At 36.8% G+C, this 27686-nt stretch overlaps 6 protein-coding genes across 16 annotated transcripts; 4 read left to right on the top strand and 2 right to left on the bottom strand.

Annotated features, from left to right (window-relative positions):
* Nucleotides 1-1324: 1324 nt before the first annotated feature.
* On the top strand, nucleotides 1325-4318 carry LOC111498353 (heat shock protein 90-2). Its single transcript, XM_023149553.1, has 3 exons — nucleotides 1325-1552; nucleotides 2011-2152; nucleotides 2248-4318. The coding sequence occupies exons 1-3, from the start codon at nucleotides 1430-1432 to the stop codon at nucleotides 4077-4079; spliced, it is 2097 nt and encodes a 698-aa protein (XP_023005321.1). The 5' UTR covers nucleotides 1325-1429; the 3' UTR covers nucleotides 4080-4318.
* Nucleotides 4319-4429: 111 nt separating this feature from the next.
* LOC111498547 lies at nucleotides 4430-5910 on the top strand. 3 transcript variants are annotated; one of them, XR_002720788.1, is made up of 4 exons: nucleotides 4430-4574; nucleotides 4797-5181; nucleotides 5410-5558; nucleotides 5791-5910. XR_002720788.1 is itself a non-coding variant. In XM_023149843.1 (4 exons), the coding sequence occupies exons 2-4, from the start codon at nucleotides 4901-4903 to the stop codon at nucleotides 5542-5544; spliced, it is 330 nt and encodes a 109-aa protein (XP_023005611.1). In that variant the 5' UTR covers nucleotides 4433-4574; nucleotides 4868-4900; the 3' UTR covers nucleotides 5545-5751. The 3 variants fall into 3 exon arrangements, 1 of the variants encoding a protein (XP_023005611.1); XR_002720787.1 differs by having other exon boundaries at nucleotides 4433-4574; nucleotides 4868-5181; XM_023149843.1 differs by lacking the exon at nucleotides 5791-5910 and having other exon boundaries at nucleotides 4433-4574; nucleotides 4868-5012; nucleotides 5099-5181; nucleotides 5410-5751.
* A 188-nt stretch (nucleotides 5911-6098) lies between these two features.
* Nucleotides 6099-9818, bottom strand: LOC111498519. Of its 4 annotated transcripts, none has more exons than XR_002720784.1 (6): nucleotides 9686-9783; nucleotides 8455-8532; nucleotides 7441-7646; nucleotides 6828-6897; nucleotides 6288-6559; nucleotides 6099-6186 (listed from the first exon to the last, which is right to left on the bottom strand). XR_002720784.1 is itself a non-coding variant. In XM_023149809.1 (6 exons), the coding sequence occupies exons 2-6, from the start codon at nucleotides 8504-8506 to the stop codon at nucleotides 6332-6334; spliced, it is 525 nt and encodes a 174-aa protein (XP_023005577.1). In that variant the 5' UTR covers nucleotides 8507-8532; nucleotides 9686-9784; the 3' UTR covers nucleotides 6099-6331. The 4 variants fall into 4 exon arrangements, 3 of the variants coding, with proteins under 3 accessions (XP_023005577.1, XP_023005575.1, XP_023005574.1); XM_023149809.1 differs by having other exon boundaries at nucleotides 6099-6335; nucleotides 6367-6559; nucleotides 9686-9784; XM_023149807.1 differs by having other exon boundaries at nucleotides 6099-6559; nucleotides 8455-8548; nucleotides 9686-9818.
* Nucleotides 9819-10043: 225 nt separating this feature from the next.
* Nucleotides 10044-12460, top strand: LOC111498522 (putative 4-hydroxy-4-methyl-2-oxoglutarate aldolase 3). Of its 2 annotated transcripts, none has more exons than XM_023149812.1 (2): nucleotides 10044-10247; nucleotides 11704-12460. In XM_023149812.1, the coding sequence occupies exon 2, from the start codon at nucleotides 11712-11714 to the stop codon at nucleotides 12213-12215; it is 504 nt and encodes a 167-aa protein (XP_023005580.1). In that variant the 5' UTR covers nucleotides 10044-10247; nucleotides 11704-11711; the 3' UTR covers nucleotides 12216-12460. The 2 variants fall into 2 exon arrangements, with proteins under 2 accessions (XP_023005580.1, XP_023005581.1); XM_023149813.1 differs by lacking the exon at nucleotides 10044-10247 and adding an exon at nucleotides 10261-10906.
* Nucleotides 12461-14483: 2023 nt separating this feature from the next.
* On the top strand, nucleotides 14484-18725 carry LOC111498346 (probable WRKY transcription factor 2). The gene is made up of 7 exons (XM_023149541.1): nucleotides 14484-14900; nucleotides 15323-15834; nucleotides 15976-16161; nucleotides 16268-17139; nucleotides 17234-17392; nucleotides 17488-18036; nucleotides 18364-18725. Exons 2-7 carry the CDS (start codon nucleotides 15382-15384, stop codon nucleotides 18398-18400), a joined length of 2256 nt encoding a protein of 751 aa, XP_023005309.1. The 5' UTR covers nucleotides 14484-14900; nucleotides 15323-15381; the 3' UTR covers nucleotides 18401-18725.
* LOC111498341 (chloride channel protein CLC-f-like) lies at nucleotides 18605-24944 on the bottom strand. Of its 5 annotated transcripts, XR_002720767.1 has the most exons (11): nucleotides 24070-24944; nucleotides 22976-23381; nucleotides 22692-22886; nucleotides 21398-21852; nucleotides 21171-21275; nucleotides 20223-20456; nucleotides 19923-20129; nucleotides 19501-19721; nucleotides 19313-19408; nucleotides 18970-19200; nucleotides 18605-18897 (listed from the first exon to the last, which is right to left on the bottom strand). XR_002720767.1 is itself a non-coding variant. In XM_023149531.1 (9 exons), the coding sequence occupies exons 1-9, from the start codon at nucleotides 24535-24537 to the stop codon at nucleotides 19119-19121; spliced, it is 2391 nt and encodes a 796-aa protein (XP_023005299.1). In that variant the 5' UTR covers nucleotides 24538-24944; the 3' UTR covers nucleotides 18628-19118. The 5 variants fall into 5 exon arrangements, 3 of the variants coding, with proteins under 3 accessions (XP_023005299.1, XP_023005300.1, XP_023005301.1); XR_002720766.1 differs by lacking the exon at nucleotides 19313-19408 and having other exon boundaries at nucleotides 18607-18897; nucleotides 18970-19204; nucleotides 19487-19721; XM_023149531.1 differs by lacking the exon at nucleotides 19313-19408 and having other exon boundaries at nucleotides 18628-19204; nucleotides 19487-19721.
* Nucleotides 24945-27686: the final 2742 nt, after the last annotated feature.

The following is a 27686-nucleotide window of genomic DNA, read 5'->3' as shown; positions in this document are numbered from 1 at the left end:
CGTTGACTCTATGTATCACATGGGATGCTACATACTTGTTTCATATACTAATTTCTTCATAGTATGTACCTGTTCGTGATGGGGTGTGTCGTCGAGTTGGGTTATAGAGGTGTACGACTCTCTACCTAGACCTAAACCCTTACTGCTTTAATACTAATTTGTCTCAACTTGATTTTCGTGGCCTCAAATATTAAAATGTGGCGGAAAAAGTGTTGGGATTTATGCCCTAAGCCTCGTAATTAATTATTTAGTTTCTAATAATAATTTAATTGTTATCCATGGTATGAAAATCTAAGATTATTAATGTAATCTTGAACCGTATGTGGTTGACATATAAGATGATTGTGTTCAAGTAATAACCTAAAGGGTCTATAGTATATGAATAAGTTTATATTCGTAACACTATTGATACGCTCACTTTATAATCGTTACAAATAATTTTATCAAAATAGTTCATGCGAAACATGTAAGGGGAGGTATCCTATGCAATGAGTTTGTACCGGGCTAAGAAATATTAATCTTGTAAATTAAAGGAATGAACACTTCAAAAAGGACGAAAGTAAATAAAATAAATGTTGCACAAACATTTAGGACTAAAGACCGAATACAAATATAAACCTTAAAAAAAAAAGACCAAGAAATCATGGAGAATTCTCACTATGACTGCTCAATTTCACAATCAGTCCGTGACACTCAAATTGTATCATAGACTTTTCTCTAGACTCTAAAAAAATTGCAAATTTTGCATAGGCCAGTGTAGGTATACAATTATTCATACCGACCCTAAGATGGATGCTTAAAACAGCAAACTTTTTGTGAACGGATAAAAATATTAGAATTTAGTTGTTATAATTTTAAATATAAAAATTAATTTTCCTTATTTATTAAAGTATTTAAAGTGATTTTATGCTCGTAAAAAATAATTTTATTAATTTAAAAATCATTTCAAAATATACAAATAATTCAATATAGTTGTAATAATTCAATTGGGTAAAAAATTTAATTTGTGTGGTAATATTTAATAATTTTTAGCTAGTGTGTGAATTGTGGATATCAACTATCCCTAACCAATTCTTAAGGGGGTTGTTTGGTTGCGGACTTTCCGTGGGCTGGGATTCGGATTATCTTGCTCCAATCCTGGATTGGATTCTCCCAACTCCCATTTTCTCGATTTTTCGTAAGAGCCACGTAAGCTGTAAGGAATAATACTTTATACTAGAAAAAAGAAAAAGAAAAAAAGAAATGTAATAATTGCCATAATTTCAAACTGATAGAAGGTTCCAGAAACCCTAGTAGAATGGAAATCCCCTTCTATATAAGCTTGCCGCTCCTCCACAATCAGCAAGACGTTAATTGCTTGCTCAAGCCTCCATTTCTTGCATTTTTCTCCCCGTTGTTCTTGGATCCATTCTGATCTTCGTTTTTATCAATGGCGGATACTGAAACGTTCGCCTTCCAGGCTGAGATTAATCAGCTCCTCAGTCTGATTATCAACACGTTTTACAGCAACAAGGAGATCTTCCTTCGGGAACTTATTAGCAACGCCTCAGATGTAAGTGTACTTTGTCATTTCTTATTCTTTGCGTTTTCACTATGACTGTCTTCTTGCGTTTGTGCATTTCGCATCGATTTTGAAGTGTGATTCAACGCTCTTTTTCTTTTAATTTTCCTCCTGTCGCGAACTTGCTAGGTTTCGATTCGGATTGGTCGTTTCTGACTTTAGTTTTGTAGATGTAGTGATGGAATTATGAGAAATGTGATTTCATATTGTTGTTCGTTCTTGAATTGGTTGTTTCTTGATTTTCTAGATTTAATCTGCATCATGATGTTACTATTGCAAGGATCTTTCTCACTGTCTAGTGAATTCACATTTTAGATCTTTCTAGGTGGTTGTATGGATTTAACTTTTGTGGAGTTCTGATTATGAATGTGTACATTCTGGGATGATGAGGATATATGAGTTTCCATGAATTTGATGTTCTTAACTTATAATGTGGAACATTATTCCAGGCTCTAGATAAAATCAGGTTTGAGAGCTTGACCGACAAGAGCAAGCTTGATGCCCAGCCTGAACTCTTTATCCACATCATTCCTGACAAGGTAAACAATTCCTTGACGATTATTGACAGTGGTATTGGAATGACCAAGGCTGGTGAGTGATTGCTGCTACTGCTATTTTGTTTATGATTGTCCATTAGTCTAACATCATTCGTACAACTCAATTCTTTAACATGTTGATTTTATCAGATTTGGTGAACAATCTTGGAACCATTGCAAGATCTGGGACCAAGGAATTCATGGAAGCCCTTGCAGCTGGTGCGGATGTGAGCATGATTGGACAGTTTGGAGTTGGTTTCTACTCGGCCTACCTTGTAGCTGAAAAGGTTATTGTTACCACCAAGCACAATGATGATGAGCAGTACGTATGGGAGTCCCAGGCTGGGGGTTCATTCACAGTCACCAGGGACACCTCTGGTGAGAATCTTGGCCGAGGTACGAAAATTACTCTGTACCTCAAGGAAGATCAACTTGAGTATCTTGAGGAACGCCGTCTCAAGGACTTGATCAAGAAGCACTCCGAGTTTATCAGCTACCCAATTTCTCTCTGGGTTGAGAAGACCATTGAGAAGGAGATCTCTGATGATGAGGATGATGAGGAAAAGAAGGATGAGGAAGGCAAGGTTGAGGAAGTTGACGAGGAGAAGGAAGAGAAGAAGAAGAAGAAGATCAAGGAAGTTTCAAACGAGTGGTCCTTGGTGAACAAACAGAAGCCTATCTGGATGAGGAAGCCAGAAGAGATTACCAAGGAAGAGTATGCTGCTTTCTACAAGAGCCTTACCAACGACTGGGAAGAGCACCTTGCTGTGAAGCACTTCTCTGTCGAAGGTCAATTGGAATTCAAGGCTGTCCTCTTCGTTCCCAAGAGGGCTCCTTTTGATCTCTTTGACACAAAGAAGAAGCCAAACAACATCAAGTTGTACGTTAGACGTGTCTTTATCATGGACAACTGTGAGGAGTTAATTCCTGAATATCTTGGGTTCGTTAAGGGCATTGTTGATTCTGAAGATCTTCCCCTCAACATTTCCAGAGAAATGTTGCAGCAGAACAAGATCTTGAAGGTCATCCGCAAGAACTTGGTGAAGAAGTGCCTCGAGCTCTTCTTCGAGATTGCTGAGAACAAGGAAGACTACAACAAGTTCTACGAGGCCTTCTCCAAGAACTTGAAGCTTGGAATCCACGAGGACTCTCAGAACAGACCTAAGATCGCTGAACTTCTCCGTTTCCACTCCACCAAAAGCGGTGATGAGTTGACCAGCCTCAAGGACTACGTGACGAGAATGAAGGAAGGACAGAGCGACATCTTTTACATCACTGGTGAAAGCAAGAAAGCTGTAGAGAACTCTCCTTTCCTTGAGAAGCTCAAGAAGAAAGGGTATGAAGTTCTGTTCATGGTTGATGCAATTGATGAGTATGCAGTTGGTCAACTGAAGGAATACGAAGGCAAGAAACTTGTATCAGCAACAAAGGAAGGTCTGAAACTGGATGAGAGTGAAGATGAAAAGAAGAAAAAGGAAGCTTTGAAGGAGAAGTTCGAGGGTCTTTGCAAGGTGATCAAGGATGTTTTAGGGGACAAGGTGGAGAAGGTTGTGGTTTCCGACCGTGTTGTTGATTCTCCCTGCTGTTTGGTGACGGGTGAATACGGATGGACAGCCAACATGGAAAGAATCATGAAGGCTCAGGCATTGAAGGACAACAGCATGGCTGGGTACATGTCGAGCAAGAAGACCATGGAAATCAACCCGGAGAACCCGATCATGGAAGAGCTAAGGAAGAGGGCGGATGCAGACAAGAATGACAAATCGGTGAAGGACCTTGTGCTGCTCCTTTTCGAGACTGCACTTCTGACATCAGGGTTCAGCCTGGATGAACCCAACACCTTCGGGAACAGGATCCACAGGATGTTGAAGCTGGGACTGAGCATTGATGAGGAGGACGGTGCAGAAGGTGATGCGGAGATGCCGCCTCTTGAGGACGCTGATGCTGACGCAGAGGGTAGCAAGATGGAGGAAGTTGATTGATTTTGAAGTGTTTGTATTAGTAGAGGATGGATCACCGAAGGGGAAGGGTATTCGAATGAGTATGTTCTGTTTCCAATCTTATATATTAGAAGATTTGTTTTGTTTCTGATTACATTGGGTTGGGTATCATGTTTCACTCGAAATGCATCAAGTGTGCGTTTCCTTAAATATGAGAATCCATTAACGACGTCGATTGTTAGATACGTCTTATTAAATGAACGTCTTGCAGTCTCTCAGCCTCTCTCTCTCTCTCTCTCTCACTATGCGTCACCTTCATATTTCTTCTCCGATGACCATAGCGCCATCTTTGTTTGTCCCCTCGTTGATTTTCATGTTTTCATTCTATGGTGGTGCCCTGTTATGATTCTGTTTTTTCTAGGTGGGTGCCATTGCATTTGGTTCAAACTCTGGTTTATGTTTTCCATTTGTGTATTTCAAATTCGCCTCTGCTACTGGTTGCGCAAACGCTTGTGGAGCTTTAGAGTGGTTGTGAAGGTAGAGTTGGCTTATTCTTTTTCAAATTAACGTTTTTTTTATGCTCATGTGGTTGAAAGAGCATGCCATCATAGTAATTCATATTAATTCCCTTTTTTTTTTTTGTTTTGTTTTCTATTTCCCATAGAAGATCTCTTTTACTTTATCATCATTGGTTCTATTAAAATCTTATTTACTCAAAATATTGTCTCACTCAGAATAGGTTTCCTTTGTTATTTGAAGGTCTATTCTCTCTTTCCATGCATTGTTTTCTCACTGAGGAGGAACTCTTAAACACATCTTCTATTTATCAGGCATGGAGTGAATTTTGATTTTCAAGCGATATCATGCTGCAGTTCATTAGAGGATTTTTTTTACTTCCCTACCAAGATGTGATCTTGACTTGTATAAGCAATCAAGAGGTCTTGACGATCCTGATCTTCTATCCAGGGAGACTGTGTATGTTTTTAATTCTCTTTTCTTTTCTTTGTGGATTGTGTACCTCTGAACTTTGTTAAATGATGCTAGTTTTCCATGATATGCAGTCAGTGTAAGTGAAATGGAAGCACTATATGAGCTTTTCAAGAAGAGAAGCAGCGCCGTGATTGATGATGGTCTGATCAACAAGGTATGTGCATCTCTTTCTGCCATTGGATAGGGATACTTTGATTTGTGGCTTTGGCAAAACTTTTTTTTTTCCTTCATAACAATATATATTGATCCTTGCAAAATTGAATGTACGTTATGTAAAGGGAAAGAGATAAACGTATAAAACATATGGAGCAGTTGCATTTATACTATGATTGGAACCTTTGTGTCTCTAACTATGTTCTTATAATGCCATGTTTTTAAGCAGCAAGGTGTTAAAGAGAGACGAGGTAAAGCTTTGTTCCCTGTGCTGAAGTTGTTGAGGAAGCTGATACAAAACATGAGGGAAGGATTGACAAGGAAAAGTGGAGAAACCTTGTTATGCCACATCCATCTCTCTTAAAGAACATGAATCACGTAAGTCAACCGTTTGTTCCAGTGAAACATCTCAAAATCAGTTTCTCGTTCTTGTTTTTGTGTAATGCCGTAAAGGGAAGCTCAAGAATGAACTTTAAGTGAATCTATCAGATCTAAATGTGCTATTTTTAGTCTTCTGATGAGGATTTACGCTCAATATTAGCAATGATTATGGGGTATTTTCATTGCTCTAGCTGTGTTATGTTATAATCTGGGGCATTTTGCTGAGCAGGGACATCACCACGACTTTCCCGAGCGATGTTGCCTGAGGTTGTGTTCATCATCTGCAGTTGAAGTGTCTACTATTTGATCACGGTTTGCACAATTGATGTATGTAGGCCATTTCTTGGAGGGGAAAATCTTGAATTTTCTCTTCGCATGGGTTGTTCCTCGAGTTGTAAAACACATTACTGTAAATACCACATTTTAAAATATTCATGAACTTTTAACTCTCTCTATTAATAATTGGTTTGCTTCTCCGTTTCCATGATTTGAGTTTAGTTCGAGTTGGTTTCTTCACCAGCGACCGAGACAAACACGTTGGAACAAGAATCAATCTCAATAGTTCCTTATACTTGGGATCTTGCATCAGCATGAGTTAGGCTCTTACTCCAGTCCATAGGGATTACTGAATTAAAAGCAAACTTCTGAATGAAATTAATTTTATGGAGATTATAGAAGCAAACGTTGGATTACCTAAAACTAAAATTGCAGGCAAGGAGAAGTCACCTTCAGATTGTATTCAAGTATGAATCCAATTGATCGAAGTATGTTTATCTTCTCCTGTCATTCTGATAAGGCTCTTCATCTTCTCCGGTCATTCTGATAAGGCTCTTCGCTTTCTTTATCTTTTAAGAAGCCTAGGAAAGCAAGGAAGCCAAAGAAGAAGAATCCACCAGACCAGTTGCCACCCCCTCCACCGCCACCGCCGCCGCCATCACCATCATCACGAGGTGGAAACCCAGAATCACCATCATCCAGTTGCGGTGACTTCTCCTTGCCTGCAATTTTAGTTTTAGGTAATCCAACGTATGGTTTAAACATAAGGGTAAGCAACAGCCATAATTATGACAGCCTACGACAACATCATGTGTGCGTGCGTGCGAGCGAGCGAGGGAGACAACAAAATGTTAAGAACATAGTGATGCAAGTTATTTTCAAGGTGTAAAAGATTGGCGTCCAAGTTGAATGGAAAAATATGTGCATATGCAACTTAGTGATAGGAAGATTGATGTTAGCAGTTACTATTATTCATAAAATCTGCATTACCAGGAAGAACAGTGATTGTAGGAGCCTCTCTTGTAACAGTTTGGGTCTGCTCCGCCGCACATCTAGCATTCTGCAGAGAAACAGCACCATTAATTTTTTTTAATTTTTTTATTTTCATCCCTCTTTCAGATATTCTGTTCGAGTCTCTACCGATACCTAAAAGACCTCAGCATCGAGACCCGCACCAATATACTAAACCTAATAACCTATCACAACTCTTCCGTATATCTCTCACCCCCACTAAAATTTGATGATTCCTTCCCAGAGAAATGCCCCAACTCATTTCAACAAGTTGGGAAAACTTTTGATAATCTCCTTTGGCATCTACACACATTTCATGCTACTAACATAATGTTTCTAATAAAAAAAAGTTATTACCAACTAAATACCAAAAGAAAACAAACAAGCATAAAAAGTGATGGACATCGGCTAATTTAGGGAATGATCTATGAGTTTATAATCAAAGAATACTATCTCCATTGGTATGAGGCATTTTGGGAAAGTCCAAAGCAAAGCCATGAAAGCTTATGCTCAAAGTGGACAATATCATACCATTGTGGAAAGTCGTGTTCATCTAACAAAAAGTACACCTATAGAACAAGAACCAACTTACCAAAGCAGCAAAACATATGAAAGCATTGTTCTTTCTACTTGAATATAGAACACCTCCCCCTGTCCCAGTAGATAGAATTGGTTTGACATAAAGTGGTCCTGCTTTAGCAATCACTGGTTGTCTCCTCCCATTAGAAGTTTTAACTTGGAAACTATCCCTACTAAGATGGAAGTTTATGGCCTTCATTCTTCCCCAATGCTGACCCACTGTTTTACAATAACAATATTACTACTAAATATCAAAAAGTTGTCATATTAATGGTAATAGAATAAAAATAAAAAAAATTCTGTTCTCCTCAAATGGTAATAGAACAATAATTTAAACGAGAATTAAGTTTCCAAACTTAATAACCCAAGCTAGATATTAGTATGAGAGCATATAACATCTCTTTGCATTTGGAAATTTGATAATCTGGGGACATACTATTGCAAGTCAGATCTTATCCGCTAACCCCAACCTCAGTGATCAACATGGCCAACTTGATTAGGAAGAAGGGAACCACAAAAGAACTTTTCACAATATAGAACATCGCTTTCTCTACTGAGCTGCCACGAAAAGCTGGAATTTAAATCATGTCAAATTTAGGATTCTCGGAGCTTCCTGAAGGATGTGAGATATCTGATTTCAGAGGTTTTTGAGGGCTGGAGGCTTAAAAAGGTATATTTCTTCTAGGAAATCATTCCAAAACCATTATATGCAACTTTAGATTGAAAAGAACAACAGAACCCTTCAATGTATCTTTAGAACATTGGTCAATTTCTTGAATTGTACACACTACAGCACCTCATGTTGGAGTACTATAATAGGAATTCTAAATTATCTAGCTTCTGGAATCAAATTAGATATGGGTTGATTCTTACAAGTTCCTTTCTGAGGTAGGGGGTATCCCTTATCCATTTTTTTTTTTTTTTTTTTCTCTCTCTCTTGTACTCATCTTTTTTTATCATAATTAAAATCCATTCATTTCCACTTGCATCAAATAAGTAAAACGATTTGGAAATTAGTTGCTTGTACCTGGGGGTAGAAGAGGAAGCATGGCACCAGAATTTGTAGTAAGCATCTCCATCTACGAAGGTGGATGATCACCAGACACCGTAAACAAGAATTTCTGAGATGAAAGCACCAATAAAATGAGAATAATTGAATTTTCTGATTACATGTTGCAACCCATAAGACTGCATGTATTAAGAACATGACATTGGAATAAAATGATAAAACGGCATAAAAACATTTATCTATGGATTTGGTGGGCTCTATTTTATGCACTTTAAAGAACAGAGGTCCATAAAATTTTCCAGAATGCAAGGTGTTTATTGGTATGATTCATTTATGTTGAACTGAAAAACTGAAGTCCCATTAAAATTGAACATTGATTTGTTTTTTTTGCTAATATTTGTGAGTGTCCAAACCAACTTGCGTGCACCTAAACCATTCTCACGCAATGCCTGCGTAACGCTACTACATTTAGATTTGGTTACCAAGGTGACTCATAGGATATTAAACCCTTAGGTCGTTGGCCGCCATGTCTTGAACCTATCCTCTACGTCTTTTACTATTTGCACCTATTCCCTTAAAGTTCTTTATCATTTACAAGATCTCTTATTGACCACTAGGTCAATCCATGGTGATCCTAAGCAATAGGCATATAACCAAACCAAAGCTAAGTCCATTCATGAGTTTAGTTTGGTTTCAATTTAACTGAGCATAAAACCCTCAAATGCACTACTGCATTTCATAAATGAGTCGTGATGGAGACATAGTCTTCGAGGAGGATAAGAAATTAAATGACAGCTATGGCTTCCTCGTCCCCTCCCCTTGCCCTAAAGCATTCCCCGTACCAAGAAATTCCCTACTTAGAACAATTAGATTCCCAGCCAAAATTTTACAGAGAGAATTCCCACCCCTGTTCATTTCCCCTTCATAAACATCCATAAGAAAATCCCAAAAAAACCAAAAGCATCTTCAAAAGGTTAGATCCCTAAGGTCACGCAGAAATTCTTAAACAATCAACCAATGACTCTAAATTCACATAGAAACCAACTTCCATTGATTTTGAAGTACAAACACAAAAACTAGAATAATCCATCCGTTGCAGGACAATATGAAGTAAGTGAGGAGAGGAGCGCTTCAACACGAACTTACGATCTCCACAACCACCAACACAAACAACGCCATAATTTTTCAATGATGAAATAACGGGAATCTATCAATTCGCATAAGCAGACAGAAATTATAGAAACCAAACCTTTGAAATACAACAGACCCAAAGACCAACTCGCTTCGTCTCTACAAGGTAGCGAAAATGGATAGCTTCGAGAGCCTTCGTCTCTTCGAATGTCTTGCCATGAAGAGAGAGAGAGAGAGCGGAGAACTCCAGACGACTCAACTTGTAAAATGGTAAAATATAAACTTACATTTAAACTCCGTATCTTTGATATAAATTGTTTATATTAATTTTTCAAATTAGGGCTGAAACCAAATGGACTGATTACACTATGAAATCGGCTTTCTTCCCCAGCCCATAAAATCGAAGCCTTCTTCAAATGGAAACGGCCTCATCAGTCCAAAAACAATCACAAAGCCGTTACTTTTACAAGCCCAAAGGCGCCATTGATGATCATTGCTGTCAGGGCACAGGAATCAACACTATCGCTTATTCGATCATCTGGATAAGCTTTCCAAATTCCCACCATTTCTAAAATTCTACGCCATGGGGTGCCTTAAATTGACTCGCCCTCCATGTTTGATTGTTCAATTGGACGGTTTCGGGCCTTAGCTTTCCACAGAAGAACAAGGTTTTCAATTGGGTGAGTTTCCTCCATCCTTTTATCTCTTCATCTTTCTTCTATTGGATATTGCTGAATTTCAACTAAGTCCAAGATGTTCTGAACTTGAAAATCAAGCTTTTCTTCCATGTTTAGTTGATCTAACTTTATCATGTGTACTATGAGGCTTTACTTCTGCGATTGTTGCTGTTTGTACTGGGAGATGCTTTGTTTTAATCATCTATTCGCCTTTATTGCAAAATTGTTCTTCATTGGGGAAATATTTAGTCGTTTTCCATTGGATAGGAGAAAATTTGTCAGTGTAAACTAGAGTTTCAAGATCCTGTGGCTTGAAAAATATAGCTTAAATCATGGTTTCATTTGTACTATCCGTATGAAGTAATGCTGAAGTTCTTTCTTGTCTGCCCATCAGGTGTTTGATCACAACTAAGCAGTGTATGAAACAATATGAAGTTCGTTTATCTCTGTTCTGATACTATATCAAACCACTGTTAGATAACAACTTTTGAGATGTTTAGACCAACTATAGTTTGTTTAGATCTTATAGTTTGATTCATGGACTTCTATGGTTCTTTCATCTCGGAATTTTTAAACGCTAGGTTTTATTTTGGAATAGAGACCAATCTCGATTCGCTGTAATAGAGAGTAGGAGACAAACAGACTGAATCTTGACTACCGAGGTGGGGTAAATAAGGACTTTCTCGTAATCGAGAGCATAGGTTGGAGTCTCGTCTTTAGCCTTAAGTTATTTACAGAGAACACTAATTTACTCTTTTATCTTTGAACTTTTTTCTTAATCGTTCTCTCTGCACTTCAAACATTAGTCTATATGTACATGTATTGATCTACTTTGATCAGGTTATTATTAACTAACCTATTTTTTCTCCCTCCAAAGTTTGTCTTCGATGGAATATCTTCCGTAAAAGTCGAAGCCCACCGCTAGTAGATATTGTTCTCTTTAGGTTTTGCTTTTCGTGATTCTCCTCAAAGTTTTTAAAACGAGTCTGCTAGGGACAAGTTTCCACATACTTATAAAGAATGTTTTCTCTCTCAAATTGATGTGGGATCTCATAATCCACCCCCTTCCGGGTGCAGTGTCCTTGCTAGCACTCGTTTTTGTTCCCTTCTCCAACCAATATGGGATCTTGCAATCCATCCCTCCTCACAAACTGTAGGGTGTCCACCCCCCCTTCGGAGCTCAACATCCTCGCTGACACACCGTCCAGTGTCTGGTTCTGATATCATTTGTAACAGCTCAAGCCCACCGCTAGTAGATATTGTTCTCTTTTTGGGCTTTCCCTTTCGGGCTTCCCCTCAAAATTTAAAAAATGCAGCTAGGGAGAGATTTTCACACCCTTATAAGAATGTTTCGTTCCCTTCTCCAACCGACGTGGGATCTCACATCTTCATTTTCTGATATGTCTGTCAAAGTTACTTCAAAACTAAATGCCAACTGTTGACATATCCTTGCTTACAGTGGAAAGCATGGCAGCTCCAGCAACAGCAGATATATGTGATGCAAATGCAGCACATGTCATAAGCGGAGATCTCCGAGTACTACAACAAAAATTCAAAATTTACGGGCAACGACGAGCGTTCTCAGGACCGATAGTGACAGTGAAGGTGTTTGAAGACAATGTTCTGGTAAGACAACTTCTTGAAAGCCAAGGTGAGGGGAGGGTTCTGGTGATTGATGGGAATGGAAGCAGGAGATGTGCATTGTTGGGAGGCAATCTTGGGCAGGTGGCTCAAAGCATGGGGTGGGCTGGTGTTGTTGTAAATGGTTGCATAAGAGATGTTGATGAGATCAATAACTGTGATGTTGGCGTGAGAGCATTGGGGACTAATCCATTGAAGTCGAACAAGAAAGGGTTGGGAGAGAAGCATGTGCCTGTTCATATTGGTGGGACTTTGATTCATGAAGGAGAGTGGCTGTATGCAGATAGTGATGGCATTTTGGTGTCCAAATTTGAGTTGTCTGTTGAATAAATAGGTGATTCATAGCACCATTTCTTGTTTTTTAAGCTTCTTCCAAAGTGTATTGGATTGAGTCATGAGAAGAACTCTTTCATAGTTTGTTTCCCAATGTAATATTCAATGTAGCTTTCTATTCCGAGGTCGTTCGAAATTAACGTTCTGATTTGATTACGATTTTGTCTTCGTTTTTCGTTTTTAGGTCGTTAAAAAACATGCTTGTAAGAGGAAATCATTACTCACATTTGAGATAATTTGTCAATATTTGAGTTGTTTGGTTGAAGGTTTTTGTTTAGAATGTCTCGAGAATAAAACGTGTGATATCTCACATTGGTTGGAGAGAATACAAACCGACGCATTTTAAAACTTTGATGGGAAGTTTGAAAAGCAAGCAGTGGCAAAATTTGAGTAGCTTGTGGCAGTGGTTGGTAAATAATGCAGCACAGGTGAGGGAGCGTGGGTGACTGTTAGGTGAACACCACGCGTAGGCTTTTCCACGTGGCACGTTTCCATGTGGCTAATCATACAAGATTGGTGACAGTTGGTGACGTTAGCAAGAAAGGACAAAGACCTGGTCTGAATTGCAAATCCCTTTTTTGACCGGTTCTGTCCGTCTTGCCGACCGGACACACAAATAAAAAAAACCCGCCATATTTTATTTAGAGAATTATTATTATTTTTCTAAATCGACAAAACCATTTTAGAAAAAGAAACATTATAAAATGATTTTGTTGTTTTCACCGGCTGTCTCGTTCTCCGGTAAATGCTGCAGCTTTCTAAAATTAATTATTTACTTTGCTTCTTTCCTTCCCTTTCATTCTTCAATCATTGTAATGAGTAAATTGAGTAAATTTTATTTTTTAAGCTTTTAGTTTCGGGGAATTAATAATTTAATTGAATTTCAAAATTTATTGATTATGAATTTAATTTTAAAAAATGCTAACCTTTTTTTCAAAAATAAAATATATTAATTTAAAATTTTAATTAACGCTAAAATATTTGAATCATTAAATAGTGGAGAGAGATATCCAATTTGTTCATAACGCTAAAAAATCATTAATTAACGCTAAAAATTAATAACGCTAAAATAAATAGTCTTTGTTCATAATCAAGCGTTAATGATAATGAGTTTGATTGGATCGAATTATAATTTATTTAGTTGATTTCTTATATCCAATTTCTTTTTATTTAAATAAAAAAAAATCAATCCAATTCAATAGTTATGTTTGTTATTTCTAATAATATTATACATTTTTATAAAATATTATAAACTTTATTTCTTAATATTATAAACCTCAATTATTACATAAATTTTTTTAATTCAAATACATTATATGTTTATGATTTTTATTTATTTTATTTGATTTATATTAATCTATAATTTTAAAAATATTTTAACTCCAATAACATTTTAATATCAGTTGATTTCTTATTTCCAATTTTTATATTCAAATAAAAAATCATCATATTAAAAAAAAACAAAAAACAAAAACCGAGTATAATCGTAATTTCAAAAGTTTTTTTATATTAAAAAAATCAAATAATCATTGACATATTTTTGTTAACAGTATTATATTTTTTATTATTAAACATTATAAACTTAATTTCTTAAAAGATTTTTTTTTTTAAAAAAAAGCCCTTTTACTCATTTAGGGTTGTAATTAAATATTAGCTAAATTTAGAAAAAATAACCAAATATAATTAATTTAATATATTTTTAAATAAATTAAGATGTGTTTGATTTATTAATTATATGCACATAAATTATTTTAAAATTTTATTTTTGTAAGCACTCTTGTTTTTTAATACTAAAAATAGGATAAAAACGAGAATAAAAAATTCTCATTTATCAAATTATGAACATAAATAATCATTTTAATTTTTTTACTAGAATTAAAAAAAGATACGAGTATCGAAAATTCTCATTCTCGGTTCACATGAACCGAATCAGCCTTGTTATCGGTTTTATAAATTTGATAAAAAAAATCATATAAATATGTAACCTATAAGATCTATTACATTATATTCAATATTATTGCTGATTTTAAGGCACCAAATCAATTCTATTATTGTCTATTCCTTAAAATAATTCTAATTATTGTAATAACAACTATTTTTTTAATGATAGATTTTTCAAAATTAGAAAAAAAAAAAACAAAAAATTGTTATTATTGATGGGGAGACAATAATACTCTGTAAAATCTAAAAAAGAAGCTTTGGAAATTAAATAATTATTTTTAAAATTCAAAATTTTATTTTCACTTTTTTGCTTTTGTTCCTTGGAATTCAAAGATTCCATCCATTTCCGCCATCTCCTCAGCTTTTGAGCTTTTGTTGTTCTTCAAAGGGTCTCGCCCATTTTCTTCCTTCTGGTTATTACAACAGTGAAAGCTTATCTTTCTTGTAATTTTGTTGGTGTGGCCATTGTTGATCATTGGGTTTTGACCAGAGCTTTTTAAAGGGAATTTGGGAGACAAAAGGAGCGAGAGAAGAAGGCGTTGGGGTGCCTGTTTTTTCCCCGCTTCTTCCCTATCTCTTTCTTTTTCCTTCAATCCCAATAATCAAAATGATGCATAATGTTTTCGGATCTTAATTTCTACCCAGTTTTGAACTCCGATTCTGCTTCTGGGATTTTGCCGCTAACCCATTTTTTCTTGTTCTTCTCTGATTTTATTCTTTTTCGGCCTCCGAATCACTCGGGTAATCACTCTGCTGTATACTCTTTTGTGTTTCTTGTAAGTTTCTTCAATTTTGTCTCTCTGGTTTTGATTTTGTTCTGTTTCTCAAACTTTGTTTTGTTGGCTTCAATGCTTGGATCTTCGCGCGATCTTCGGATCCAACACTGTTTTAGAGGGTTTATTACATGTTTTTTTTTTTTTTTTTGTTGTTAAGTTTCATGTTAGGGTTTGATTATTAGGTTACAGAATCGAAAATCATATATTGTCGTAAAGACGATTAAGATGTGAAAATTATAACAATGAAAATGCATGTTCATGGCTCTGTCTTGTTTGGGAGCTGGGATTGTTCATGCATGCTCATTCCAGCTTCCAATCCATTTTCTATTGCAATCAAGATTACATTATACAGATTGTTATACGATTCATTACATTGTTTCCATTCAGGATTTCTCGACATTTCTGCGAGGTTTTCGAGTTTATATTAACCTGGCAATCGAGTAGTAATGGGGAGGACTGATGATAACGTTGCTATAATTGGGGATTGGGTACCTCCAAGTCCCAGTACACGAGCCTTCTTCTCAGCAATGCTAGGGGAGGATGTTGGTTCTAGACCTGCAATGGATACTATCACCATTGATAAAACTGAAGAGCTATTTCAAAGGCCTCGAGAACATCCGATATCAAACAACACCGTTGCAAGAGGCGGGATCCCGAGTGCCAATTCTGGTGATCGGTCGATGGATTTAAGTTCGTTTTCGGGGCAGAAATTCCGTGGGGGTCTTGTGGAAAGGATTGCAGCCAGAGCTGGATTTAATGCTCCAAGATTGAATACGGAGAGTATTAGATCCACTGATCAATCTCTGGATTCAGATGCCAAGTCTCCTTACTTGACAATACCGCCTGGTCTCAGTCCTACTACATTGCTAGATTCACCTGTTTTTCTTTCTAATTCACTGGTAAAAGCTGAATTCAGATGCTAAGTCTTCTAGTTGGTGAATATTAAATTCTGTTCTTGGTTTGTAAATAGACCCCAAGAACATTCATAATCTTGACCTGTTCATCATTAAGTTTTTCTTCCTCCATATGTCTTACTGCAGGCACAGCAATCTCCCACAACTGGAAAGTTCCCGTTCTTGCCGAATGTTAGTAATCGGAGCTCGATGATGATGTCGGAGGGCGACAATAAAGGCAGCGACAGTCCATTCAACAATAACAGTACATCGTTTGCATTCAGTTCTGGTGTGGAATCTGGATCGTTCTTTTATCTCGGTGCAGCAAGCAAAGTAATTTCACCTTCCATTGTTGCCAATTTATAAGATGCATATACACCAAGAGACTGCACATTGATTTTGTTTGCTAATCTTTTTGCCCTCCAATGTATGGTTGTAGACAGATTCTGCCACTGTTCTTCCACATTCTTGTCCAAGAATTGAGGTTTCAGTTCCACGTTCAGAAAATTCTTTTCAGTCTCATCTTGTAGAACCATCTCTGTCTTTACCTCAAAGCAGAATCAGTCATCATCCACAAGTGGGACTCTCTACGTCATGCGTCGAGAGGGATGATGTGGGTAAGACCGTGTCAGATGATCAAAGAACCTTTGATTCTTTGTGTGGTGGTGGTGAACATTCATCACCACTCGATGAGCAACCAGATGAAGGGGAGCAAAGAGGCAGTGGGGATTCTATGGCTGGTGGTGGTAGTGGCGCTCCCTCGGAGGATGGATATAACTGGAGAAAATATGGACAAAAACAGGTTAAAGGAAGCGAGTACCCTCGTAGTTATTATAAGTGCACGCATCCAAACTGTCAGGTCAAGAAAAAAGTCGAGCGATCTAATGAGGGTCATATAACAGAGATCATCTATAAAGGAACACATAATCACCCAAAGCCCTCGCCCTATCGACGAGCAGCAACCGGACCTTCGGATTCCCATATCAATATGCAACTAGACATCTCTGCACAAGGTGGCCAACAGACTGCTGAAGGTCTCCTTTGGGGAGATTCACAAAAACGGATTCCAAATGGAGCTCCTGATTGGATGCATGAGAACCTTGAGGTGACTTCTTCAGCAGCCGTGGGTCCTGAATATGGCAATCAGCCTAATAGTTTACAGGCTCAAAATGGCAGTCATGTTGAAACAGTTGAAGCCATTGATGCCTCATCCACATTCTCTAATGATGAAGATGAAGATGATAGGGGCACCCATGGCAGTGTAACATTGGGATATGAGGGGGAAGGAGATGAGTCTGAGTCTAAGAAAAGGTTCTTCACATTACTATCTTATTTTATGAAAGTATCTAACTGATAGGATTTAGGAAAAACCATGAAATTAACTTGGTTTGCTTTGATATATCAGGAAACTTGACGCTTATGTAACGGAAATGAGCGGGGCCACTAGAGCTATCCGTGAGCCTAGAGTTGTCGTGCAGACTACCAGTGAAGTAGATATTCTGGACGATGGCTATCGCTGGCGCAAATACGGGCAGAAGGTTGTAAAAGGAAATCCAAATCCTAGGTACATCAAATTTCCATGTTTGTGTGGTATCATCCTGTCACCAGGTGTATTTGTTGACAAGTTTGTGATGGTGTGCACCAACTGCTTGTGTACAGGAGTTACTACAAGTGCACAAATCCTGGCTGCACAGTGAGGAAGCATGTCGAGCGGGCATCACATGACCTGAAGTCTGTGATCACGACATACGAAGGAAAGCACAACCATGATGTTCCTGCTGCTCGCAACAGCAGCCACATCAGTTCTAGTACATCCAGTCCAGTAACCACACAAAACTTGACCGCAACGACTCAAACTCATATTCACAGGCCGGGGCCACCCCAGCCTCAGAACACCATTCCAAGATTTGAAAGGCCAGGGTTTAGCCTTCCTGGAAGACAGCAGATGGGCAGTGCCCATGGGTTCTCTTTTGGAATGAACCAACCTGGACTGAGAAATCTGGCAATGGCAGCCGTTGGCCAAGCCAAGCTTCCTGTTCTGCCAATGCATCCATACTTAGCACAAGCGCACCATGTTAACGACATGGGTTTCTTGTTGCCTAAAGGAGAGCCCAATGTAGAACCTACATCTGACCTTGGCTTGAACTTTTCCCATGGTTCAACCGTGTATCAGCAAATTATGAGTAGGCTTCCACTTGGACCTGAGATGTGAGTTCTTATTTTACCTTTTCCCCCCAATATTTGTTCACTAGGAAAGTAAAAGTCCTTACTCTACACACAGTCATTATATATGAATACACACATATATGACCGTTCCATCAGTAAAATCTTTTCAAAGTTATTTCTCTCTTCTGCTTTTGGTTTAGCTGATCAAATCAGTCGATGAAACATAATTCAGTCATAACAGTTGGTTTATGATGCGAAATTTATCAAAACGACTATATTATTTCGTATTTCCTTACAAAAAATTGAATTCTTACATCCATAACAAGCAACAGTTCTAGAGCTTCATTACAATGTTTTACTTTTTGACAGAAGGGGCTGCTCTCAAATACAAAAACCTTTGGGGTAGACTAACCCAAAACATTATTTCAAGTCATTGGACTATAGATATTCAAAGACGGGAAGCAGTTGGGCGGGGCTCGACAATGAAGTGTTTCAATATGAAAAGGGGTAGGGGAGAATGTATTGCTTCATTAAGATTTCCAAGAAAACAATCCTGTGTTTCAATATGAAAAGGGGTAGGGGAGAATGTATTGCTTCATTAAGATTTCCAAGAAAACAATCCCAACAAATCATGAGGGAATGAGCGAATTCATTGAAATGATTCCACTAGACCTGACCAGTACAACTTACAGATCAAGAGTACATATTCCAATGCAAAGAATAGTGAATGAATCAACTAACATTGAAACCTAAAATGTAAGGAGACTGAATCCTTTGAACAGGCATGGCCCATAGATATCCTAATATAAACCATATGGATCCCTTAGCCTGAATTCTCAGTAACCTCTCCAACTCTTCTGAAATAATCTTGTGTATTATGTTACAGCTTTTGGATTGTTGCTTCTGCGTAAAATACAATTTGCTAAATTACATGGAAAGTTATTATATATCAGATTTACTCACCATATAGTTTACCTCTTCGCTGAAGAACAACCAGAGGGTTTCAAATATTCTGTCATCAGTGGGAAGAATTCTGAATAAAAACAGATCATAGTTCAACATTCAGCTTGTTCTTTAATTCTGAATGCTGAAGAACTTTAGCTCTGAATCTGTTGCACAGTTCCTTAATGACTATCTGCAACGCTCTCCTGGACGACGATCTCTTTTCCACTAGGATATACTTTTTCCCTTTGATTGATGAACTCTCTGCACAGAAACAAAAAGAAAAAAAGAAAAAAAAAAAAAAGCTTTTTAGAAGAAAAATCCAGATGCAAAAACCATGAATCTTGAGACATTCTTCCTTTTATCAAGTCAGGACCTTGTAATATCCAAAAAAGTTGGAGACTGTTTTATTGGTTACATTTTCTTTTCTCTTCCCAGGATAAACCGGCATGGAATTTCAGGTGGCTTGAGCCTTTTGAGAATATAAATCCAGGAAGTACCAATTATTTAAAGGCAAACGATAATTTATTTATAAAACACCATATTTTGAGATTCAATAAGAACCTGAGGCAGCTAAAAATTGAATCATAGTGGAGAACGGCTACAATTCTTCTTTTCCTTCCTCTGCCACGCTTAATGACGGGCAACTGCTTTACACCCTTCGCCTCCATTAGTTCCTTAGCAATTGCCAGAGCATTGTCTGGGTAACATGTCAAAATTCCTCGTTCTCGGCCACGATAACTGATCCCTCGAGTGTAAATAGAGGACACTAGACAGGTATCCACCTGCCATAATAGCGAGTTTGCTCAAGGCAGGAATTATTAACAAAATGAGCAAATAAAGGTCAGGTATCCATAGACATCGGTTTTCTAGATACTTGATTTTCATCCATCTCATTTTCTAAGATTATGCAACCAAGATCAAGAACCAGCAGGGTCTAAAAATAAAGCATGGAACAAAAATTGCTAGGCATTATCGATACGTACACTCAGTGAATCACTCTTCAGAGTGTCGCCATACTTCTTGAAGAGATATCTTTTAATGTCACCATTTGTCAATATTCCCTCAAGTAAATCATCATTGTCAACCACTAATGCACAGTTCTGCTGGTTATCCTTCATATATTTCAGTGCATCTTTCAAGTACAAAGACAACGGAACCTTCAAATAGTTCTTTGACATCGCTTTAGAAACCTGTAAGGCAGGAATGTCGAGTATAAGAATTCGGATAAATAACAAGCTGCGAAGGGATAGAGGGAGGCGGAGGACAGATGGAGAAATAGGTACCTTTAGTTTTTCAAGAAGATTATCTTCATAATTAGATTCCCGGTCAGATGGAGTTACCACCTCAGAGAGCTCTAAGTCCTTATCACCACTATCATACCTCCAAGATGCCCCATCTTTATGTCCAGGAGGAGAAAGAGAACTATAACCTCTAGTTGAAACCCGCTTTTCAGATGATTCAATTTCCTTGGTCTGTTTTGTAACTGAAGGAACCCATATGGCCAAGCCAACAGCTCCCTGCTCATAGATTTGGCAGCAGTAAGGAAAATAAGATCCATTCATTGAGAAGTTAACGCTTCAAAAATATGTTGTAAGAATAAGATGTCAAAGAGTTCTTAAAATGTCCAGCACTCCCTGCGTTTGAATTGTGCAGTGACGGCTGCTCAACTGTCAAGGAAACTACTAAAAGCTACAATTCACGCTCAGATTCAATCTTTTATCATTGTTCTAATAAGAGAACTCCCAATTTTGGATTAAAAATGATGACGAAACCGAGCAAGAGGTTCAGAAATAGACATTTCAAAAACAAATATCCATAATGGAAGCCTTCAAGATAATAATTCAAAAAGCTATGGAAAGTGAGTTTAGTCCTAGACACACCCACATCTGTATCATTACTTGCATCCTTGATTACCATAATTTCTTTTATCAAAAGCAGTATGGGCAAAATACTTGAAGGTTCTCCATTAATTCCAGGATTCCAAGAGTGCCTTCGATTTCCACAAACTGTAAGGACGAGGAAGGGGGAACTATATGAAGGTTACTAATTTTAAATCGATATGTGGAAGTTCCTAATTCATAGGGCAATGACATTTTAAGGCGAGCTCTGATTTACTGCAAGGAAAAGTGGTATCCAGTTTCTCAACTAGACATGGTTATTCTTTACAGATTTTTTCTTTTTAACAAAATTGTCTCCGTAAGAATGTACTAAAGATATCAGGGGATACTTGCCATGAGTGGAAGGAGTATCCTATAATCCTTTGTCAGCTCAAACAGAAGTAGAACCGATGTCAAAGGCACCGAACAGACCGAGGCCAGCGTAGCAGCCATTCCAACCTGTATAAAGGCATCAAATAATGAAGAATTGAACAAAATATTGCCTGGAGTAACCACTAAAAGAGTCAAGTAGTGCATCATTTACTGTTAACAAGAAAAATACTAGGGAAAAAGAAAACTACCAATGCATAGGCCTGCGGCTGTGCAACAGCTGCATTTCCAGGAATTGCAGCATTAATAACTTCAACAGCTGAGCCCCCAAATACAGCACCAACAGCGGCACCAATCATAAGACTGGGTGCATAAAGACCGCCTACGAGCCCAGAACCCTTGCACAGAGCAGTGGCCACAACTTTTGCAGCTGCTATCTGAGTTAATAACCAAACCCCAGGAGCAGAAGGACGATTCCCAGTATGTAGGATTTCTTCAACGTTTGTGAAACCCCAATAAAGGATTCCAGGGTACTTGAGAGCTATTATTCCAGCTCCCAAGCCGCCTAAAGCAGGACAGACAACAGGAGGAAGGCCAAATCTTTCCTTGATGAATTCAAATAATTTACTGAACCAAGCAACTAAACGTGTCACTGCTACACTCACAACGCCACATAGCATTCCCAATATCAAGTACAACGGAAGTTCTACAATGAAACATGAGGTAATCAGTAATCAATCAAAATTAGTAGGCGTGTATATTAATGATTCAGACACTTTCTACAGTCAAATTGTTCCACGGCAGTTTTACAAAGATTCTTTGAAATTGATACCATTGATGCTAACCTCGACGAAAAATTCATATGCTGACACCAAAGAGAAAAGATGCCAAAACAATCCACAACTAACCCCTTTTAAGTGCATATAAGATCTAGGCTAAAGTCCAATTTGTAAGAGCTAAAGCCATACTATCCCGCAACCTCACTCAGTCCAATTGGCCTACAAATCATATATGATTGGAAAAAGAAAAGAAAAAGGAAAGGGTTGGCATCACACTTAATCCCAAGGAAGCTATCGGCAAAGTGGATTATAACTTTTTTTATACCATTCTTAAAGCTAAAGGATTCAATAATAAATGGAGGATATGGTTATAAGCTCGTGTCTCCGGTGTCCTTTTTTTCTCCTCGTCATCATTAACAATAAACCAAAAGGGAAATTTTGGACTTCTAGAGGCCTTAGTGAAGTGGAGCCCTATCTCCTCTCCGTTCTATATTGATTGTCGATTCCCCTAGTAGATTAATCTCCCACATTGTTAAGCATGAACTTATATCTTGCTTCACATCAAAGAATGCCTCTCTTCGTATCAATGAAGCTTGTAATGTTCCTCGTCAAATTTGAAGGTATAACAACAATAATAAAAAAGAAACAAATATAGGATGGCAATGATTATGATATGCATAGATTCATGCCCCAAATGATGCCGATTAAACGAATTATGATTTTGGATAATTTAAACGACTGAATGAAAGGTGAACGTGAAAAATACCAGCAGCAGATTTTAAATCATAAGCAGGTACTGTGAAAGCAGACTGCGTGCCAAGTAAAACAGTCGAGACTGTAGAAGAAATAACAGATGACAATATGATCATTGCAGTCGTAAATGGAGGAGAATTTTCTGCACGTAAAGGCCTTAATACAGTTTCTATTGCAAAGAAGCTACCCGCAACGGCTGCATTAAAGCCTAAAAGAAAAGGTCACAAAAAAGATTAGCCACTGATCATGCAGACGTCTCTAGGAAAGGAAATATCAGGAACAAAAAACAATTGATACCTGAAGCAATTCCAGCAGCTGCACCAGCCGCAACAAATGCTATTTTTATCTTTTCACTGTTGTTTTCCATCATAAGATAGAATCCATTGGCACATGATTTCCCAATATCTACACTAGGTCCTTCAGGACCCAGTGAACAGCCAGTACCTAAAGTAATGGCTGCCTGAATAGCTTTAACTGTAGGAAAAACTCCAGAGAGTAAATCAAATCCTTGCCTCTGGGAAGTACTCGACTGTTTTATTTGGTCTAGTATCTCAAGCAGACCATGCATCATGCCCACTATAACACCTCCAGTTACCGGTATCAATAGAATGCGATGCCAAGTATCGGCCATTCTCTGTAAGCGAAGCCAAGCAGCACCCTCATTTGGAGTGCCTGCCCAGGCCCACTCATGGATTACATGTACCTACTTGAGAACCATGGCATCAGCAAAATTCTCATAAAGCTTATTGTCATTCAAGTGCTTAATTGAGCTCTTCTTTAACAGGATATTTTCATTGAAACAAGGAAAATACAATATTGTTTCTTAAAAAGAAATGGAGGAAATCCAAGTTCATCCAGGACGCCAAAAAGTTATTTAAACAATTGCTAAAAGGAGAGAAACATTTTAGTACCAAGATAATGCAGTCACTAAAATTTATTCAAGAGAACTGCTATGAAAGTGCAATTTAGTTGAAAATGTTAGCTTCATTCTCTTTTGATTTTGTTGAATCAACACTGAATTTAAAAGCATAAGCTAATAGGTTAAGATTAACCACTTTCTCTTCTTACTTTTTCTTTTATGGGGGACTAAACATCTCGTCGTCCTCCTCCTCGTTATTGGATATTAGAAGCATTGTAACACCTAGTGACTAAAAACAATTGGAATTCGGCTGAGTCTGTTCAATCTTAAATTGCTAACATCATCACCAACCAAATGAACAAAAAGCAGGTACAAATTTGAATAGATAATTAAACCAGAATGTAGCTATCAAGTTATTAGTAACTAAGAAATCTGGTACAGAAACAATGAAGACATGAAAGGAAAAGGATGCACCATTATTGCAGATATCAATCAGAACATCAAGCAAGATGAACAGATGAGAGAAACAAACCCCCATGTTAAAAGCTGCAACACAAAGGCCGGTGGCGAGGCCAAGGAGACAGGCAATAAGGAGCAAAGCCCATTCAGGAGCGGCAGTATCATCAACATTGTCGTCAATTTCGGTATCGCTTACAGTCGGGGCATGAAGAGAATATGAATTGAAATTGTTGTGACGATCGGAAGAAGAAGAAGAAGAAGAGGCGGTACGAGTTCTACCAACAATATTAAGAGAAGTAGGGCTGAAAGTAGCGGCATGATTATCCATATCATGACGCTTAGAACTAAGACGACGACCAGAGAAGCTTCCTCCACGATTGAGATGATGAAACATATCCAAAATCCCACCTCGTTTTCCACTGTTATTTCTCAATGGCTGAATTCCATTTCCATCTTGCGATTCTAAATCATGATCTTCCCCTTTGTGATCCTCCATGGATCTAAGAAGGCGATTCTGATCGGAAAATTCAGCTTCCGCCATAGCCAAATTGCTCCCAAGTCGAAGGAGGACGGTGACCCTCTCGTTAGATAGCACAAGTGAAAGTCATTCAACAAAAAAGGAGAAATGGGTAATGAATGAAATCGGTTTTGGAATGGGAAAATTTTTCAGAATTGAAATTCCGGCAAGCTCTGTGGAACCGGGAAGAAACCCGGCGGAAGAAAGTGACGCATAAAAAAAGTAAACAGGGAACAACGCCGCTTCACGTTCCGCATTAGATGCTGCGCTTCCAAAATCGTGTAAATTCTGGGGGCACTAATTGCTAGGTTTCTTCCATGGCAGCTACCAGATTGCTATATGTTAATTGATCCCGAGTGCGATCTTCCTATGATTTCCATCTTCAAAATGTGAACATTATTGTATGAATCTTTGTGCATCTCAATCAAATAAATAAATTAATTCTATACTACAAGACCCTACTTCTACATTGTTCCAATCAGATCTCAAAAGAAAAAAAAAAATTAAAATATTAGTTTTTACTCCCAAAATTTTGGAAATAAATACATATACTTTTTATATAATATAATTAACTCATTATAATTAACTCACATCTTTCTCCAGGAACGATTTTGACCAAATTATTTGTAAGAATTGACAACTGAGTTGTATGAATAAAACACCCAAACTTTTTTCTCGTACCATGAACCCATTAAATTATTATTTAACGTGATATTCTTACCTATGAACTGCGTACATTTGAAAATTAGATAATGATAAACATAATATAAACAAAAAATTATTTTATTTTCATAAAAACGAACAATGTCTGTTAGTAATGGATTTTGGATGTTACGATCCTCTACTACTATATTACAAGCAAATCAACCGCTTATTATCCAACACTTGTCTAATCTTTCGAAGCTCCATCTCATGGAGCATGTCTGAGATCTAAGTTCAAGTTAAGGAATCGTTGGATTAAACTAGATCGACTTATTTGAGTTAAATTTTCGACAGATTCAATCTATTCCGATTTATCATTAACTTAATTAAAAAACATGAGAAACACAATTTTTTTAAGAAAAATATACTTCTCTTCAGTCTAGTTAATTGAAGTTGTTTGTGGTAACTTAAAACATTATATTAACAAATTTTAATTGATATTAACTAATTAATAATTCAATTAAATTATGTATCATTAAATTAATATTTTATGTATCATTTATATGTATTTAATTTGATGTGTCTAGATCATTCTTTTATTTAACTTTTAATTTTTAATGATTTTTTTTATAACTTTTTAAAATTTTGTTAAGCTAAGAGAGCTAAAAAAATATTTTATATTTTTATTTAAAAAAAAATTATCAATTAAAAACATAGTTACAGACAGCTATTTATTTTGTTTACTTATTTCACCTAACTATACTCTTATTTTATAAACTCAAAAAAAAAAATTAAAAAAAAAAAGGTAAAGAATACCATGTTTAAAAAAAATATTTTTAATTTAAATTATAATTTTATTGTCAAAAGTCATAATATATATATAATTAAAATAGAAAATCCATATGTTTTGTTGAAATTTAGGGCCATTAATTAGTAAAACAAGTAAATTTTAAAAGAAAATTTGTATTAAAATAATAATAATAATTTTATGGATTTCAAGAAACAAACATTAATTTATATAACATGTTATTAATTTATAATAATATATTCCATAAGTAGCTCATTTATGAATTATATTTAACAATACCATATATTTTAATTTAATAATTCTTAATTAAATAAATAATAAACAAAGATTAATAATATATATACACATCAAGAATGACTACTTTATCATAGTTTATTGTTGTTTGTTTAATGGGCTGGATTTATGATGGGCCGGGCATTTTAAGCCCAACCCAACCCAACCTATGGAATAAAGGTTTAGGAAGTATGGGCTTGAGTAGTGCAAGGCCCAATAATGGAAATTAAAAGAAAATAATAATAATTTATTAAAAATATAAAAAAATTGAAATATACAACCGGCCGCTGACCGACAAGTGGTAAGAGTGACCAACAAGGGCAGCCGACAATGCATTACAAAGGCTGGCGTAACACCGTGGACCGCTTCGTTCGTCGTTCCACCGCCGTTGGCTGTAAAACTCATAGCTCCGCCGCTGCTGGTTTCACATTTTTGCTGCGTTTGCAAGGAAGACGCGACCAGCTATTGTATGTTCGTATCAATCGATCCATTCGATTCAAATTTCTTCGAGTTTTTGAACACGACGATGTTACTATGATCGAGCTCTAGATGATCGCTAAATACTTTTAGTAACGAGGAGTCATTTTATGACTACCCGTGTATATATTTTACTTAGTTCATCTACGGAGTTGCTCCTTTCATATTTATGACGTTGTTAGGTTGGATCTTTAAAGGGTCATCAAGGAGTCATAGTTTATGTTAACATGTAGTTTAGTTGAGTTTGAGTATTTTTATAATCACTCATCTTAATCTTATCCTTTCCGACGGGTATTTAGTGATACGTAACACATGATGAAAAACATTACAGAGCAATGAAGTTATGGGACAGAGACGTATCAAAATCTGGTTCTGGGTTTTGGTAGTCTTTGTCCATGTTCGATTGTTTCTTCTTTGATGTAAACAATTTTAAGAACATTTTGATGTAGAAACCTTATAAAAATTGTGATTGATAGTTTGATCGTATTTACGAGAACCAAAAACTTGTAAACATTATAATATTCTGAGTCATCTTGGATCTAGAATCTCGAGCATTATATGACCACGATAATACGATATGGGTTCAAAAGTTTTTAAAATGAATACTCAAAATTTGGATTAAGAGATCAAGTCGACTCGGAGACCTAAAAAACTCTTAACGCGATTGAAAAAGAAAAAGTTAGGACAAATGATAGGTATGATGTCGGTTTTTGGATGTGATATGAATATGGACTATGGTGTTGTCCTTGGTATGGGTTGGTTGGCTAAGAACCCTGTCAACATGTATGGTCAAAGGAGTTGTAATCATACCTAAAAAGGAATCGATTTTAAATTTAATGGAAAAAGTAAGTACAATATTAAATTTCAACATTGTCATATAAAAATTAAATAATTACATTTTTGACGTAGAAAATTAATTTAGTCCTTTTTTTTATACCATTGAATTAGTCAAATTAATTTAACAAAAATAAGT

This window comes from Cucurbita maxima, unplaced genomic scaffold (assembly GCF_002738345.1).
Source record: "Cucurbita maxima cultivar Rimu unplaced genomic scaffold, Cmax_1.0 Cma_Scf00025, whole genome shotgun sequence".
NCBI lineage: Eukaryota > Viridiplantae > Streptophyta > Magnoliopsida > Cucurbitales > Cucurbitaceae > Cucurbita > Cucurbita maxima.
This window is presented reverse-complemented; position numbering and strand designations above follow the sequence as displayed.